Genomic DNA, 17,091 nt, shown 5'->3' on the forward strand with positions numbered 1-17,091 from the left:
TGCATCTTCTCTCTACACAAGCATCTACTATGGGCTATTACTGATGTGTTTCTATTACTAATGTTTTTGTTTTTGTTTGTAAAAGTAACAATTCAAACAATGCATTAATAATACTGCTAAAAGTACATGACTTAAATGAAGACAATAAGACACACAATGCTAAATTATTATCAGTTTTGATGCATTTTGCGACACATAATGCAAGATTAGTAACAGTTTTGATGCATTTTCCGACACATAATGCTATATTAGTAACAGTTTTGATGCATTTTGCAACACATAATGCTAGATTAGTAACAGTTTTGATGCATCTTGCGACACATAATGCAAGATTAGTAACAGTTTTGATGCATCTTGCGACACATAATGCAAGATTAATAACAGTTTTGATGCATCTTGCGACACATAATGCAAGATTAATAACAGTTTTGATGCATTTTGCGACACATAATACTAGATTAGTAACAGTTTTGATGCATTTTATGACATAATGCTAGATTAGTACCAGTTTTGATGCATCTTGGGACACATAATGCTAGATTATTACCAGGTTTGATGCATTTTGGGACACACAATGCTAGATTAGAAACAGTTTTGATGCCTTTTGTGACACATAATGCTAGATTAGAAACAGTTTTGATGCATTTTGCGACACACAATGCTAGATTAGAAACAGTTTTGATGCATTTTGCGACATAATGCTAGATTAGTAACAGTTTTGATGCATCTTGTGACACATAATGCAAGATTAATAACAGTTTTGATGCATCTTGCGACACATAATGCAAGATTAATAACAGTTTTGATGCATTTTGCGACACATAATACTAGATTAGTAACAGTTTTGATGCATTTTATGACATAATGCTAGATTAGTACCAGTTTTGATGCATCTTGGGACACATAATGCTAGATTATTACCAGGTTTGATGCATTTTGGGACACACAATGCTAGATTAGAAACAGTTTTGATGCCTTTTGTGACACATAATGCTAGATTAGAAACAGTTTTGATGCATTTTGCGACACACAATGCTAGATTAGAAACAGTTTTGATGCATTTTGCGACATAATGCTAGATTAGTAACAGTTTTGATGCATCTTGTGACACATAATGCAAGATTAGTAACAGTTTTGATGCATCTTGCAACACATAATGCAAGATTAATAACAGTTTTGATGCATCTTGCGACACATAATGCAAGATTAATAACAGTTTTGATGCATTTTGCGACACATAATACTAGATTAGTAACAGTTTTGATGCATTTTATGACATAATGCTAGATTAGTACCAGTTTTGATGCATCTTGGGACACATAATGCTAGATTATTACCAGGTTTGATGCATTTTGGGACACACAATGCTAGATTAGAAACAGTTTTGATGCCTTTTGTGACACATAATGCTAGATTAGAAACAGTTTTGATGCATTTTGCGACACACAATGCTAGATTAGAAACAGTTTTGATGCATTTTGCGACATAATGCTAGATTAGTACCAGTTTTGCTGCATTGTGCGACACATAATGCAAGATTAGTAACAGTTTTGATGCATTTTCCGACACATAATGCTATATTAGTAACAGTTTTGATGCATTTTACGACATAATGCTAGATTAGTAACAGTTTTGATGCATCTTGCGACACATAATGCAAGATTAATAACAGCTTTGATGCATCTTGCGACACATAATGCAAGATTATTAACAGTTTTGATGCATTTTGCGACACATAATACTAGATTAGTAACAGTTTTGATGCATTTTACGACATAATGCTAGATTAGTACCAGTTTTGATGCATTTTGCGACACAATTTTATATTAGTACCAGTTTTGATGCATTTTGTGACACAATGCTCGATTAGTAACAGTTATGATGCATTTTGCGACACAATGCTAGATTAGTACCAGTTTTGATGCATTTTGCGCCACACAATGCTAGATTAGTAAGAGTTTTCATCCATTTTGCGACACATAACGCTAGATTAGTAACAGGACAGAGCTAAAGGAAAGATAAATGGTGAAAAAGTGTTGTGGGAGATTCACGATGTGCTTGTTTCTTCTTGTGAAGTCACAGAAGGTATCTGTGGAGCTTAAATGCCGGGGCACAAATGGTTGTTGTTGTAGTAGTAGTAGTATAATATTTTTTAGCGCTTAAGGCAGTAGGAGGATTAATATTTGTAGTATGAGTAGTAGTAAAAATATGACCAATGCTAACCATGCAGTATTAGTATCACCAGTTGTAATAGGAGTTGGTGTAACCTCTTCTCTCTGCTTCAGTGCCTCCAGAATGTTGTTGTACTTTTCCTCTTTCTGTTTGGCCTCGGCGATGGTTGCCTCATTCTGCTCGGCATATGCCATGGCAACCACGGCCAGGATGAGGTTGATGAGGTAGAAAGAGCCAAGGAAGATGACCACCACGAAGAAAATCATGTAGGTCTTCCCTGCAGCACGTAGAGTCTACAGACAGACAGACGTGTAGACAGGAAGGCATACAGACAAACATGTAGACAGACAGACAGACAGACATGTAGATAGGAAGGATGACAGACAGACATGTAGACAGGAAGGCAGACAGACAGACAGACATACAGACAGATGTGTAGACAGGAAGGCAGACACACAGACACGTAGACAGTCAGACAGACATGTAGACAGGAAAGTAGACAGTCAGACATGTAGACAGACAGACAGACAAGACAGAGACAGACATGTAGACAGGAAGGCAGACGGATGGACGGACAGACAGACAGTTATACAAACAGGCAGAAAGGTGGATCAAGTAGAGATATAAGAAGAAGTGACTACAGATGATTTTAGAAGTATTATGTACACACACACACACATACACACACACACATATATATATATATATATATAGTATATATACACACACACACACACACACACACACACACACACACACACACACACACACACACACACATCTCCTCTGAGAATCATCATCTTAACATGGTGGAGGAGTTTGTGTGTCCCGGTGATCCTGGGAGCTGTGCTGTCGGGGGCAATATCCCCTGGTAGGGTCTCCCAAGGCAAATTGACCATTGGGGTAGAGTGCAATGCAGGCCGGGTGGCAGGCAAAGGCGGGGACCGGGGCGTGCGGACTTCCGGCATCACAGATTGGTCCTCGGGACGTGGAATGTCGCCTCTCTGGCAAGAAAGGAGCTTGCACTGGTGTGGGAGGTAGAGCGATACCAACTAGATATAGTTGGGCTCATCTCCACACATAGCATGGGCTCTGGTACCAAATTCCTGGAGAGGGGCTGGATTCTACTTTTCTGGAGTTGACCAAGGTGACAGGGGCCAGGCTTGGTGTGGGGATACTCACATGTCCCCGGTTGAGTGCTGCTGTGTTGGAGTTCTTCCCGGGGAATAACAGGGTCACCTCTATACAACTGTGATTTGTTTGGGGGGGAAGGCTCTGACTGTTGTGTGTGCTTATGCACCGAATAGCAGTTTGGAGTATACGGCCTTTTTGGAGTCTCTGGGTGGTGTCCTGGATAGGGCTGCGCCTCGGGACTCTATACTTCTGCTGGGGGACTTCATCGCTCACGTGGGCAATGATGGAGAAACCTGGAGGGGCGTGATTGGGAGGAACGGCCTCCCTGATCTGAACCCGACCAGTGCCTTGTTATTGGACTTTCGTGAGAGTCATGGACTGGCCATAACAAACACCATGTTTGAACATAAGGTAGTTCATAAGTGTACTTGGAACCAGAACACCTTAGGCCGAAGATTGATGATAGACTTTGTGGTCATATCATCAGATCTGCAGCGATATGTTTTGGACACTCAGGTGAAGAGAGGAGCAGAGCTGTCAAATGATCACCACCAGGTGATGAGTTGGATCAGATGGCGGGGAAGGCTGTCGGACAGACCTGGCAAACCTAAACGTGTAGTGAGGGTGAACTGGGAACGTCTGGCAGAGGCCCCTGTCCATGAGGTCTTCAACTCCCACCTCCGGAAGAAGTTCTCATGTATCCCGAGGGAGGCTGGGGACATGGAGTCTGAGTGGACCATGTTCAAAGCCTCTGTTGCAGATGTGGCAGGCAGGAGATGTGGTCGTAAGGTCATCGGTGCCTGTCGAGGCAGTAATCTAAGAACCCACGGCTGGACACTGGCAGTGAGGGAAGCAGTCAGGCTGAAGAAGGAGGCCTTTCGGACTTGGTTGGGCCAGGGGTCTCCTGAAGCAGCAGACCGGTACCAGGAAGCCAGAAGGTCTGCCGCTTCGGCAATTGCGGAAGCAAAAACTCGGGTGTGGGAGGAGTTTGGCGAGGCTATGGAGAAGGACTTTCGGTTGGCCTCAGGGAAGTTCTGGCAAACCATCCGGCAACTCAGAAAGGGGAAGCAGTGCTTGATTCAGGCTGTGTTTAGGCGGGGAGGGGAACTGTTGACCCTGACTGGGGATGTTGTCGAGTGGTGGAAAGAACACTTTGAGGAGCTCCTGAACCTGGCTAACGTGTCCTCAGTGGAGGAGGTAGAGTCTGAAGACTCAGGGGAAGCCCCAACCATATCCCTGGCGGAGGTCTCTGAGGTAGTTAAAAAGCTCCTCGGTGGCAAGGGGGTGGGTGTGGATGAGATTCGCCCTGAGATGCTGAAGGCTCTGGACACTGTCGCGTTGTCTCGGTTGACACACCTCTTCAGGGTCGTGTGGAGGTCGGGGACAGTATCTGCGGAGTGGCAGACTAGGGTGGTGGTTCCCATATTCAAAAAGGGGGACCGGAGGGTGTGCTCCAATTATCAGGGCATCACATTGCTCAGCCTCCCTGGTAAAGTCTACTCTAGGGTGCTCAAAAAGAGGCTCCGACCGATTTTCGAACCTCGGATCCAGGAGGAACAATGCGGATTTCGTCCTGGCCATGGAACAATGGACCAACTCTTTACCCTTGTGGAAGAGCTGAGGGGAGCATCGGAGTTTGACCAACCAGTCTACATGTGTTTTGTGGACTTGTAGAAGACTTACAACCGTGTACCCCGAGGCACTCTGTGGGGGTTACCGTGGGAGTATAGCGTACCGGGGCAGTTGCTACAAGCCATCCAGTCCTTGTATAACCAAAGTGAGAGCTGTATCCGCATTCTCGGCACAAAGTCAAGCATATTTGCGGTGGGTGTCGTACTCCGCCAAGGTTGTCCCTTGTCTCCGATTCTGTTTGTGATATTCATGGACAGGATCTCAAGGAGCAGCCAAGGTGAGGAGTGTGTCTGTTTTGGGAACCTCAGAATTGCATCTCTGCTCTTTGCAGATGATGTGATTTTGTTGGCTTCATCAGAACGTGACCTCCAGCGCACACTGGGGCTGTTTGCAGCTGAGTGTGAAATGGCTGGGATCAGAGTCAGTTCCTCCGAGTCTGAGGCCATGGTTCTCTACTGGAAAAGGGTGGATTGCTCCCTCCGGGTTGGGGATGAGTTGTTGCCTCAAGTGAAGAAGTTCAAGTATCTTGGGGTCTTGTTCATGAGTAAGAGTAGGATGGAGCGGGAGACTGACAGGTGGATTGGTGCAGCTCAGCAGTAATGCGGACATTGTACCAGACCGTTGTGGTGAAGAGGGAGCCGGAAGGCAAAGCTCTCAACTTGCCAGTCAATCTTCGTTCCAACCCTCACCTATGGTCATCAGCTTTGGGTAGTGACCGAAAGGATGAGATCGTGGATACAAGCAGCTGAAATTAGTTTCCTCCATAGGGTGTCTGGGCTCAGCCTTAGAGGCAGGGTGAGGAGCCCGGGCATCCGGTGGGAGCTCGGAGTAGAGTTGCTGCTCTTTCGCATCGAAAGGAGCCAGTTGAAGTGGGTGGTTCGGGCATCTTATTAGGATGCCTCCTGGGCGCCTTCCTTTGGAGGTTTACTGGGCACAGCCAACTGGGAGGAAACCCTGGGGTAGACCCAGAACTCGCTGGAGGGACTACATGTCCAATCTGGCCTGGGAACGCCTTGGGATGCCCCAGGAGGAGCTGGAGGGCGTTGCTGGGGAGAGGAACGTCTGGAGTGCGTTACTTAGCTTGCTGCCACCGCGACCTGACCCCGGAGAAGCGGCTGATGATGATGATATATATATATATATATATATAGATACACACACACAGACATATATAATTAGAGGTATTCTGTACACATACATAATTAGTTGGCAGCTAGTAAGAGGTATTATATACACCTACATAATTAGAGGTATTACATAAACATATATAATTAGAGGTATTATATACACCTTCATAATTAGAGGTATTATATAAACATATATAATTAGAGGTATTATATACACTTATATAATGTACATGTTGGTATGGCTGCCGGTAAATACAATAAAAGATCATTAGAAATCACTAGAAATTAGTCAGTCAGTTAGCGCTACTAACCAATTGGAACAGGTTTTCCCAGAAGTCCTGGGTCATTAGTCTGAAGAGAGCAAGGAAGGCCCATCCAAATGTGTCATAACTGGTATATCCATAGTTTGGGTTTCGGCCTGCCTTAATACAGGTGTAGCCCTCTGGACAGACTCTGCACAGACAACATTTAGTATGTAACTAAGTTATTACCATGATCACTGTCATTATCAGCAGCTCACATACAGCTACCTACTATATTCACCCTATCAAATAACAACAGCAATAATGGTAATAATAAAAAACTGAAATACTACCACTAATATTCATAATAATGCTACAGTATATTAACAACAACAGCATGAAGGATTTTATTATCCTAACCCTAATAACAACAGTGATGATAACAAAAGCTGCCCTATGGACCCATCAGCACCTACCCTGCATCAGAGCTGTTCCCACACAGCAGAGCATCCAAGCTGCCACTCAGGTAATAGTAGTTTACTGGCAGAGAGAGAAGTCAGACAGACATTCAAACAGACAGACAGGCAGGCAGAAAGAAAGACAGATGAGCAGGGAGACAGAAAAACACACACAGATAGACAGACAGGCAGACAGATAATTACAGTTAGTTGCCATAATTGTACTCATCTCTAAAACTTCTCACCTTACCCTAACCTTCTTCTCATCTTATTTCTGTTTTTCTCAGTTTCATTCCCGTAATGGCTTAAGTTTCATGCTTTTTGCCTCTGAAAAGTATCAGGAAACATGGGACTCAGTTCTGTCATGTCTTGACTGGATTTCTTAGTCCTGCCCTCCTCTCTCTATCTAAAGTGACCCTGAACTGTCATACTACATGGATCACACTGCCAGAAACTTCCACCTTGTCTGTCTGCAGCACAAAATATCTCAGGGGTAAACCCTCTGTAACCAGTCTGACGATTAGATGGACATCTGAGTGTCATTTCATGAGTTTATGGGCAACACACAAAAGCTGATATATATTCTGCATAGCATGTAGTCTTGGACTTTAGGGGTGGGTGGCGTTACAATTCCATCATATTAACGTTGCTGCTTTTAAGTAGCAAACCAACACTCCCTGGGTATATTTATTCACATACTTTCACATACAAATAATCAAATTTCATGTGGTAACCATCTCAGACCAAAGTGAAATAAATGGTTTCAACTATATGACGAGAGCACTTCTGACTGAATTAACAAAAATATCCTTTATCAGCACCCTTTTTATTGCAAGAATTCATGGCAAGGTCACTTAGGATTTCTATGATCATTGAAAACCCGAACACGTTATGGTACTGTGTATTTTCTCCTGATTCAATTTCATTTTTCTGCTGTAATGCCAGCTACATTACTAATAATGTAACACTTGTAGACCAGGCATTGGCAAGCTTTTGGATGTCCTGTGCCACTCTACACAGTTTAGAAAAATTAGAGACCCGAGTGCCAGTTCTTTTTCACAAGGAGCTACTTATTTTGTGTCTCCCCGTGTAGATTCTGCATGCCAAAAGGTCTGCGCTCTACACACACACACTTGCTTGCTGGTAGTCCATCCAGTCCGATGATGACATCCCTTCTCATTAATGGTGAGTTCGTTGATGACTGCAGAGTCCAATTCTTGATCCACAAGTTTTATTGCACATTGGCAGGCATGGTTGTGTGTCTCCTTTGTCTTTTCTGTTGTTTTTTTCACATTCCTCTCCATTTCCAGCTGTTCTATACCTCTGTGGCAGATGTCCCGCCAGTTGGAATGATGGCAGCTTGCTCCAATCTCAAGGGGTCGAAACAACAATTCTTCAGCGATGTTTTTAGCTGGTCTTTGTATTGCTTCTGATCACCTGCGGCCCAGCGGCCCAGATGAAGCTGTCCATACAGAACTTAATGTAGCAGGCATTCTTGAGGCATCCTGATGACATGCCCAAGCCAGCGCAGTTGGTGTTCAGTGATCGTGGCTTCTATGCTCTTGCAGTTTGTTGTAGTATGAATCTCAGCAGGAGGAACACGGTCACACCACGTGATCCCCTTGATTTGCTGCTGATATGTGGTACCACTCCAGCAACCTTAGGTGGTGGATGTATGTGACCCAGGCTTCACAGCTGTATAGGAGAGTTGTGATGCAGACGGCCTTGTAAATGGCAATTTTGGAGTGCAAGTGGAGGTGTTTGTTTTGGAAGACCTTACATCGGAAATCCGAAGGCTACAGAGGCTTGTTTGATTCTATTATGAATTTTGTGATCAGCCCTCAGAAAGGATGCTGCCCAAGTATTTGAAAGATGGCACCACTGAGAGTGGTTGGTATTCTATAGTGAAGTCAGGTATGGTGGGTGGGGGGCTGGACCTCCATTGGCATAACACCTCAATCTTGGTGGTGTTGACTGATAGACCCAGCCCGCTGTAGGCATTCATAACTGCGGCAAGGATGGTTTGCAGGTCTTCTGGTGTGTGAGCTACAAAAGTGCAGTCATCAGCATACTGCAGCTAAAGGACCCACACTGCAGACAACTTGGTGGTTGCCAACTGGAACCTTCAGATGTTGAAGAGGTTTCCATCTAGCCTAAAGTCTACTGTGATCCCACTAATAAGAACAATAATAATGTTATTTACATAGCACCTTTCTAAAACAATGTTACAAAGTGCTTCACAAAAAAACAAAACAGAAAACAGATAAAACCAGACAAGGCAGGAATAAGAGTAAGATCAAATAAGAGTAAAAATAAAAACAGTAAAAATAAAAACAAATATCTAACATTTGTAAGAGCTTTCAAAAAAAGAAATGTTTTAAGACGAGATTTAAAAGAAGCTAGAGACTTAGTTCGTCTTAGCTCAGCAGGAAGAGAGGTCCATAGTGTGGGGGCTCTAACAGCAAAAGCCCGATCACCCTTTGTAACCAACCGAGACCTGGGAATAACTAGCAGGGCTCCATCTGCAGACCGTAATGGTTGAGGAGGGACTTACCAAGTCAATATATCACAAATGTATAAAGGAGCAAGACCATTTAAAGCCTTAAAAGTAAGCAGTAAAATTTTAAAATCAATTTGAAATATAACAGGGAGCCATTGTAGGGAGGCAAGCACAGGAGTGATATGGTCACTAGTCTTCCAGATTTTTGTGTAAAAGTTTTGTGACACATAGAAGGTAAATGTTGAAGAGTACCGGGGCCAGCACACACCCCTGCATCATTCCAGTGCATACATTCAAGGGCACGGTTTCCTGTCCTCCTATGGCCACCCGTGCCACCATCCCATCATGGAACTGTGATAGAATGTTCACAAATGTGTTTGGACGGCAAAACTTCCTCAGGATTTTTCAAAGTAGCTCTCGATTCACAGTGTCAAAAGCTTTGAAGAGGTCGATAAAAGCCATGAAAAGGTCCTGACGTTGTTCGCGGCACTTTACTTGTGGCTGTCTTACTGTGAAAATCATATCCACAGTACTCCTGTTCTTCCTGAAACCGCATTGTGACTCTGGCAGCAGATGTTCTGTCAAGTGCATCACCATCCTGCACAGCATGACCTTTGCTAGGACCTCGCCTGCAACAGCTAGTAGGGATAGGCCATGACTGTTGCTGCAGATGGACTTCTTAGCCCTGTTTCTGTATAGGGTAACAATTTTAGCATCCCTCCATTGTTGAGGGACACTCTCCTGGTCCCAGACCTGCAGGATGTACTGATATATCATTCTGGTGCACAAGTATCCTCCTTGTTTTAGGAGTTCAGCTGAGATACCATCACTGTCAGGGGACTTATTGATCTTGAGGGAGTTAACGGCTGCAACTATTTCTTGAAAAGTTGGTGAGTGGTCAAGGTCTGGGATGGGCAGACGAGTTGGCAGCTCTTCCAAGATGGATTGGTCGGTTGGTGAGTGCTGGTTAAGTAAGGCTTCAAAATGTTCAGCCCATCTTGCCAGGATTCACTTTTGGTCTTTCAGGGTCGTCAGTCCATCCACTGACTTTAAGGGTGTGATAGAACAGTTCCTAGGTCCATATATGATGTTTATAAAATTGTAGAAGTTGTGCATATTTTTCTGTTAGCATGTGATTGAATCTCGTAAGCTTTATTCATCCATCCGGAAGCTGAAAGCCATGTTCTCCCAGAATGGCGTTCCTGTAAAGGTAATCTCAGATAACGGCCCGCAATATAGCGCACAGGAATTCAAGAACTTTGCGAGTGCATCGGACTTTAAACATACAACAACAAGCCCTCACTACCCGCAAAGCAATGGGCTTGCAGAAAAAAGTCTAGATCGCCAAAGCGATGCTGGACAAGGCACAGGCTGAAAAGACGGATCCCTACCTCAGTCTGCTGGAGTACCGGAACACTCCAGTAAGATGGCTTCAAGTCACCAGCACAGCTGCTTATGAGCCAAAAGCTGAGATCCATTCTCCCCACCACAGCGACACACCTGCAACCCCAGGTCGTCTGCCAAAAGTCAGAAAGAGAGAGGCGAGAACAGCGGCAACTCCAGAAGCGCCGGTACTACAACCGAAATGCCAGGCCGCTTTCAGCATTGCAGGCTGGAGACATTGTACGCTACCAACTGGAAAATGGACAGTGGAAACCTGCAACCATCCTTCAACCTGCAGATATGGACAGGTCTTACCACATCTGCACTGCTGAGGGCCAAACCTACTGTCGCAACTGCTGTTGCCTCCTGCACACCAAAGAATGCGAACCACAACACACAGCTCAAGTGTGTGACAGGCTGGACATTCAAACGATCCAGAAATTACCGGTAGATACCACTGGCACTGAGGACTCTGACATTGACGGGCAAACACCTTGTGTCACTACCAGGTCTGGGCATAGAGTCAAGCCAAGAAAAGTGCTGGACTTGTCATTGTAAAGGGTGTAGGCGAATCGCTGCCCTATAAAAGAAAAAAAATCCTGTTACAATATTAATTGAATCGTAAATGTGAAAAAGTGAAATGGAGTTGAAATGTTTGTTCAACATACCTATTACTTACCTGTTATGCAAGGAGAAAAGGGACAATGCATATTGTTCAAGTGAAACTTTGAAAGGTGAAAGTTTTATTATGATTAGATCTGCATTAGATGTTGCCATGTACTTTAAGTGATAAAATGTTGTCACAGAATTACTAAAAAGTACGTTTCTAATGTTATGTTCTTTCATTACGAAAGAAGAGGGATATAATATCCTGTAGCAAGACATAGCCTAGGATATATAATTGGCTGACATGACGCCTCATTTGCATACATCAGGGTTATATGGGAATGCTTGCTGTATGACCTGGACACAAGATGGACGCTGCAATAAAGAGTAGTCAGACGTGAGATTGTCTCCGGTCAATTTCCTATAAGACCACTGTAAAAGTGACTATAGTGAAACCACAAAGTATTACAGTGGCCATGTGCGTCGGCCGAACTGGCAAGCTGCTTTTCATCAAACTCCACTTCTGGACGGCGGTTGCTGTGTGACATGGGCGTGCAGGGGAGTGTCCTGCCTGCATCGAGAGTAGACATCCTGTCCTGTGGATATGCCCTCCCCCATGGAAGCCACTAACGGCAGCCCCATCCGCACTTATTGCACTAGGTACGTGGCGCTGTGTTTCAGAGGACAGCAGTTCGGTTGGGACTTTGTCACAGCAAAAGTGGCCGTCCCCCTCCTCAGCACGGATTTCCTACGCGCCTATGGACTGCTGGTGGATGTCAAAAACTGCCGCTTGATCGATGCTGTCATTTTCAGTTCGTATGTGTGTACTCTCAGCAGAGCGGACTCCATCAGGCTGTCTAGCATGCTCTCCGCCACAGACGATTTTCTCCGGCTTCTCGCCGAGTTCCTGGTCCTCACGCAGCCTACCTTCTCGTCTTCCACCGCTAGGCACGGAGTGGAGCACCACATCACTACCGCGCACCCACCAGTCTATGCTCAGGCTCGGCGCCTCAACCCAGCCAAGCTCAGTGCCACCAGGGAGGAGTTCGAGAATACTATGGAGCGTCTTGGCATCATTTTCAGCTCCAACAGCCCGTGGGTTTCACCCCTCCACATCGTCCTGAAGCCTGGTGGTGCCCGTGCGGTGATTACCGCTGATTCAACAATACAATGACATCAGACCGCTACCCCATCCCACACATCCAGGATTTTTCCGCCCACCTGGCTGGAAAAGCCATCTTTTCCAAAGTGGACTTTGTTCATGGATACCATCAGGTGCCCGTCCACCAATTGGATGTCCCCAAAAAAGCGGTGATCACCCCATTTGGACTTTTCCAGTTCCTGCGCATGCCATTCGGCCTCAAGAACGCCGCGCAGACATTCCAACGCCTCATGTATTCGATGCTACGGGACCTGCCTTTCGTTTTCGTCTAACTAGACGACATCCTCGTCGCCAGCACCTCCAAAGCAGAACACCTGTCCCACCTTCAGACTCTTTTCGAGCGGCTCAGCCAGCACAGGCTGATCGTCAATCCAGCCAAGTGCCAGTTCGGGCTGACCACCGTCGACTTCCTCGGACAAAGACGGGGTGGTACCCCTCCTGTTAAAGGTGGACGCCATCATGAACTTTCCGCGACTGCTCACAGTCAAGTCCCTAGGCATGGTGAACTTTTACCACCACTTTATCCCCCGAACTGCTCAAGTCATGCGACCACTGTATAAGGCCCTGAAAGGCAAGGCCACCAAACACACAGTGGACTGGTCCGCGGACAGGGACCAGGCGTTCGTGGATGCTAAGAGTACTCTGGCTGACGCAACAATGCTGGCGTACGCATCACTCAAGGCTCTGATCGCCATTACCACAGATGCTTTGGACAACGCAGTCGGGGCGGTGCACGAGCAGTGGGTGAATGGCGCTTGGCAGCTGCTCGCTTTCATCAGCAGACAGTTACGCTCCAGTGAACACAAGTACAGCACCTACACTGGCCTGCCAGTTCACAGCATTTGTGGACCACAAACCACTGATGTTTGTCATAGCCAAGGTGGCGGAGCCATGGTCCGCTCACCAGCAATGACAGCTCTCCTACATCTCGGAGTTCACGATGGACGTACAGCCTGTTGCTGGCAAAACCAACCTCGTTGCCGACTGCCTCTCCCGGGCCATTCACTTGGGTCTTGACTATGCCTAAATGGCAGCTGACCAGGCCATCGACCCGGATGTGCACGCTTTCAGGAAGGCTGTCACAAACTGCAGTTAGAGGACGTGGCTTTCAACGCTGGCACCACCCTCCTGTGCGATGTCTTCAGGGGTTGGCCCCGGCCCGTCATTCCCACTGACTGGAAGCGCCGTGTTTTCGATGCTGTCCAGCTTGTTAGTGTGGATGTTGAAGTCACCGAGAAGGACAAGTGCAGAGTCATCAACAGGGAAGTGTGAGACAAGTGTGTCAAGCTCCTCCAGAAACTGACAAAGCCGGCCTGGTGGGCGGTACACAACCATGATGGTAAGTTTGACTGAATAAGAGACGGTAACAGCATGAAATTCAAAAAAGGGCGGAGAAAATTGTGGAATGGAAACAAAAGAGTATTTCCATTTCAGGGAGATTAGCAGGCCAGTGCCACCACCCCACCTCCCAGTTCTTGAAGTGTGAACAAAACAGTAAACATCAGATAGAGCTGCTGGTATGGTAGTGTTTTCTGGCATGATCCAGGTCTCAGTTAGAGCAAGAAAGTTGAGGGAGAGCAAGGATGCTTAGCCTGAGATAAACTCAGCTTTCTGCACCGCAGACCGGCAATTCCAGAGCCCTCCCGTCACCACTTGCTCAACGTGAGTGGAGAGAGTGGGATAGATGAGATTGGTAGGGTCACAGCACCTAGGAGTGACCCAACATCTATGCCAACCCCGGGAAGAGGAAAGGACAGGAATTTAAAGGAAACACATAGTCTATACTAGGTACACAAAATACAGATGACTGACCGGATCTAAAAAGAGCAGTCCTTGCTTGACGAAGTCACGCTTGCCTTTGTTCACTTTAGCCTTCATTCAACCTAGACTTGTTTGCCCTTGGCTTGTTTGCCTGACGCTTCCAAGTAGCAGCAGTGATTTAAAGAACACTAATTGCTAACTGTCTGCCATGAGTGCAGGCCACACCCTGGCCACTTAACACCCAATTGGCCAAAGAGGTACACTGAAAATAGGCCTATTGCCCAGAAACTGGTCACTTATGTAAAACTCTAACAAACCTCACACAATACTATTAAAACTACAAACAGCAAGTTACCAAGGAATATATTTATAAGCTAAAAGAATAACTAAGTCAAAACAGCTAGGTAACAAGAATTATTTAAGGACACAATAGGTGAAATACCGCAACAGCTAGAATAAGTAAATAAGACAAGTAAATAAATAGAATAAGACAGCTACAGCTAGAATAAGATCCCACTAGGAACCAGCAGCAGATGTATAGAGAAAAGGACTAATACTCAAGAAGCTGGAATAAGACTAATAGCAACTTGTTAAGCGTGAAATATGATAATTACTCTATTCTAGATGAACCCAGCCACTGAGGATGCACAAGCCAGTGCATTCTTAGTGCCGGTCCCAAGCCCGGACAAATGGGGAGGGCTGTGTCAGAAAGGGCATCCGACGTAAAATCTTTGCCAAATCAAATATGTGGATCATAAATAAGATTTCCATACCGGATCGGTCAAGGCCCAGGTTACCAACGACCGCCACCGGTACTGTTAACCAGCAGGGTGCCGGTGGAAACTATGCTACTGTTGGGCGAAGGAGAAGGAGAGGAGGAAGGCATGTCCAGAGGCAGCTAGAGAGTAGGAAGGGTAGGCGTGTGGAGGTGAGAGTTGGAACTTTAAATGTTGGCACTATGACTGGTAAAGGGAGAGAGCTGGTCGACATGATGGAAAGAAGGGAGGTAGGCATACTGTGTGTGCAAGAGACCAGGTGGAAGGGGAGTAAGGCCAGGAGTATCGGAGGTGGGTTCAAACTCTTCTACCATGGTGCGAATGGGAGGAGAAATGGGGTAGGGGTAATTCTGAGGGAAGAGTATGTCAAGAGCATGCTGGAGGTGAAGAGAGTGTCAGAGAGTGATGAGTATGAAGCTGGAAATCGAAGGTGTATTGCTGAATGTTATCAGCGCATATGCCCCGCAAGTTGGGTGTGTGAGATGGACAAAAAAGAAGAATTCTAGAGTTAGTTGGACGATGTGGTGGAGAGGGTACCCAAGGAGGAGAGAGTGGTGATTGGAGCGGCCATCAATGGACATGATGGTGAAGGGAACAGAGGTGATGAGGAGGTGATGGGAAGGTAATGGAGTCAAGGAGAGAAATGTGGAAGGACAGATGGTGGTCGATTTTGCGAAAAGGATGGAAATGGCTTTGGTGAATACATATTTCAAGAAGAGGGAGGAACACAGGGTGACGTACAAGAGTGGAGGAAAGTGCACACAGGTGGACTATACCTTATGTAGAAGGCGCAATCTAAAAGGGATTGGAGACTGCAAGGTGGTGACAGGGGAGAACGTAGCTAGGCAGCACCGGATGGTGGTCTGTAGGATGACTTTGGAGACCAAGAAGAGGAAGCGAGTGAAGACACAGCCGAAGATCAAATGGTGGAAGTTGAAGAAGGAAGACTGTTGTGTGGAGTTCAGACAGGAGTTAAGACAGGCACTGGGTGGTAGTGAAGAGTTGTCAGATGGCTGGGCAACCACTGCAGAAATAGTGAGGGAGACAACTAGGAAGGTACTTGGTGTGTCATCAGGACAGAGGAAGGAAGACAAGCAGACTTGGTGGTGGAATGAGGAAGTACAGCAAAGTATACAGAGGAAAAGGTTGGCAAAGAAGTGGGATAGTCAGAGAGATGAAGAAAGTAGACAGGAGTACAGGGAAATGCAGCGTAAAGCAAAGAGAGAGGTGGCAAAGGAAAAGGAAAGGGCGTATGGTGAGTTGTATGACAGGTTAGACCCTAAGGAAGGAGAAAAGGACTTGTACTGATTGGCTAGACAGAGGGACCGAGCTGCAAAGGATGTGCAGCAAGTTAGGGCGATCAAGGATAGAGATGGAAATGTGCTGACAAGCGAGGAGAGTGTGCTAAGAAGGTGGAAGGAGTACTTTGAGGGGCTGATGAATGAAGAAAATGAGAGAGAGAGAAGGTTGGATGATGTAGGGATAGTGAAGCAGGAAGTTCAGTGGATTAACAAGGAGGAAGTGAGGGCAGCTATGAAGACGATGAAGAGTGGAAAGGCAGCTGGTCCCGATGACATACCTGTGGAGGCATGGAGATGTTTAGGAGAGATGGCAGTGGAGTTTTCAACTAGATTGTTTAACACAATCTTGGAAAGTGAGAGGATGCCTGAGGGGAGGAGAAGAAGCACACTGGTACCGATTTTCAAGAACAAGGGCGATGTGCAGAACTGTAACAACTACAGAGGTATAAAGTTGATCAGCAACAGCATGAAGATTTGGGAAAGAGTAATAGAAGCTAGGTTAAGAGGAGAGGTGATGATCAGCGAGCAGCAGTATGGTTTCATGCCACAAAAAAGCACCACAGATGCGATGTTTGCTTTGAGAATGTTGATTGAGGAGAAGGCCAGAAAGAGTTGCATTGCGTCTTTGTAGATTTAGAGAAAGCATACGACAGGGTGCTGAGAGAGGAGGTGTGGTATTGTATGAGGAAATCAGGAGTTGCAGAGAAGTATGTAGGAGTGGTGCAGGATATGTATGAGGGAAGTGTGACAATGGTGAGGTGTGTGGTTGGAATGACAGATGGGTTCAAGGTGGAGGTGGGATTACATCAAGGATCGGCTCTGAGCCCTTTCTTGTTT

The 17,091-nt window shown here is 45.8% G+C and overlaps 1 protein-coding gene across 1 annotated transcript in view; it reads right to left on the reverse strand.

The window, feature by feature from the left end:
- Nucleotides 1-17,091, reverse strand: part of LOC130119126 (sodium channel protein type 4 subunit alpha B-like) — a 256,811-nt gene that overhangs the window by 155,555 nt on the left and 84,165 nt on the right. Inside the window, exons 8-10 of the mRNA XM_056287542.1 lie at nucleotides 6,784-6,847; nucleotides 6,377-6,518; nucleotides 2,243-2,465 (exon numbers count right to left, since the gene is read on the reverse strand). Of these exons, the coding sequence (XP_056143517.1) occupies nucleotides 2,243-2,465; nucleotides 6,377-6,518; nucleotides 6,784-6,847 (429 nt within the window). The remainder of the gene's footprint in view (nucleotides 1-2,242; nucleotides 2,466-6,376; nucleotides 6,519-6,783; nucleotides 6,848-17,091) is intronic.

Source organism: Lampris incognitus, chromosome 10 (assembly GCF_029633865.1).
Source record: "Lampris incognitus isolate fLamInc1 chromosome 10, fLamInc1.hap2, whole genome shotgun sequence".
In the NCBI taxonomy this organism is placed as follows: Eukaryota; Metazoa; Chordata; class Actinopteri; order Lampriformes; family Lampridae; genus Lampris; species Lampris incognitus.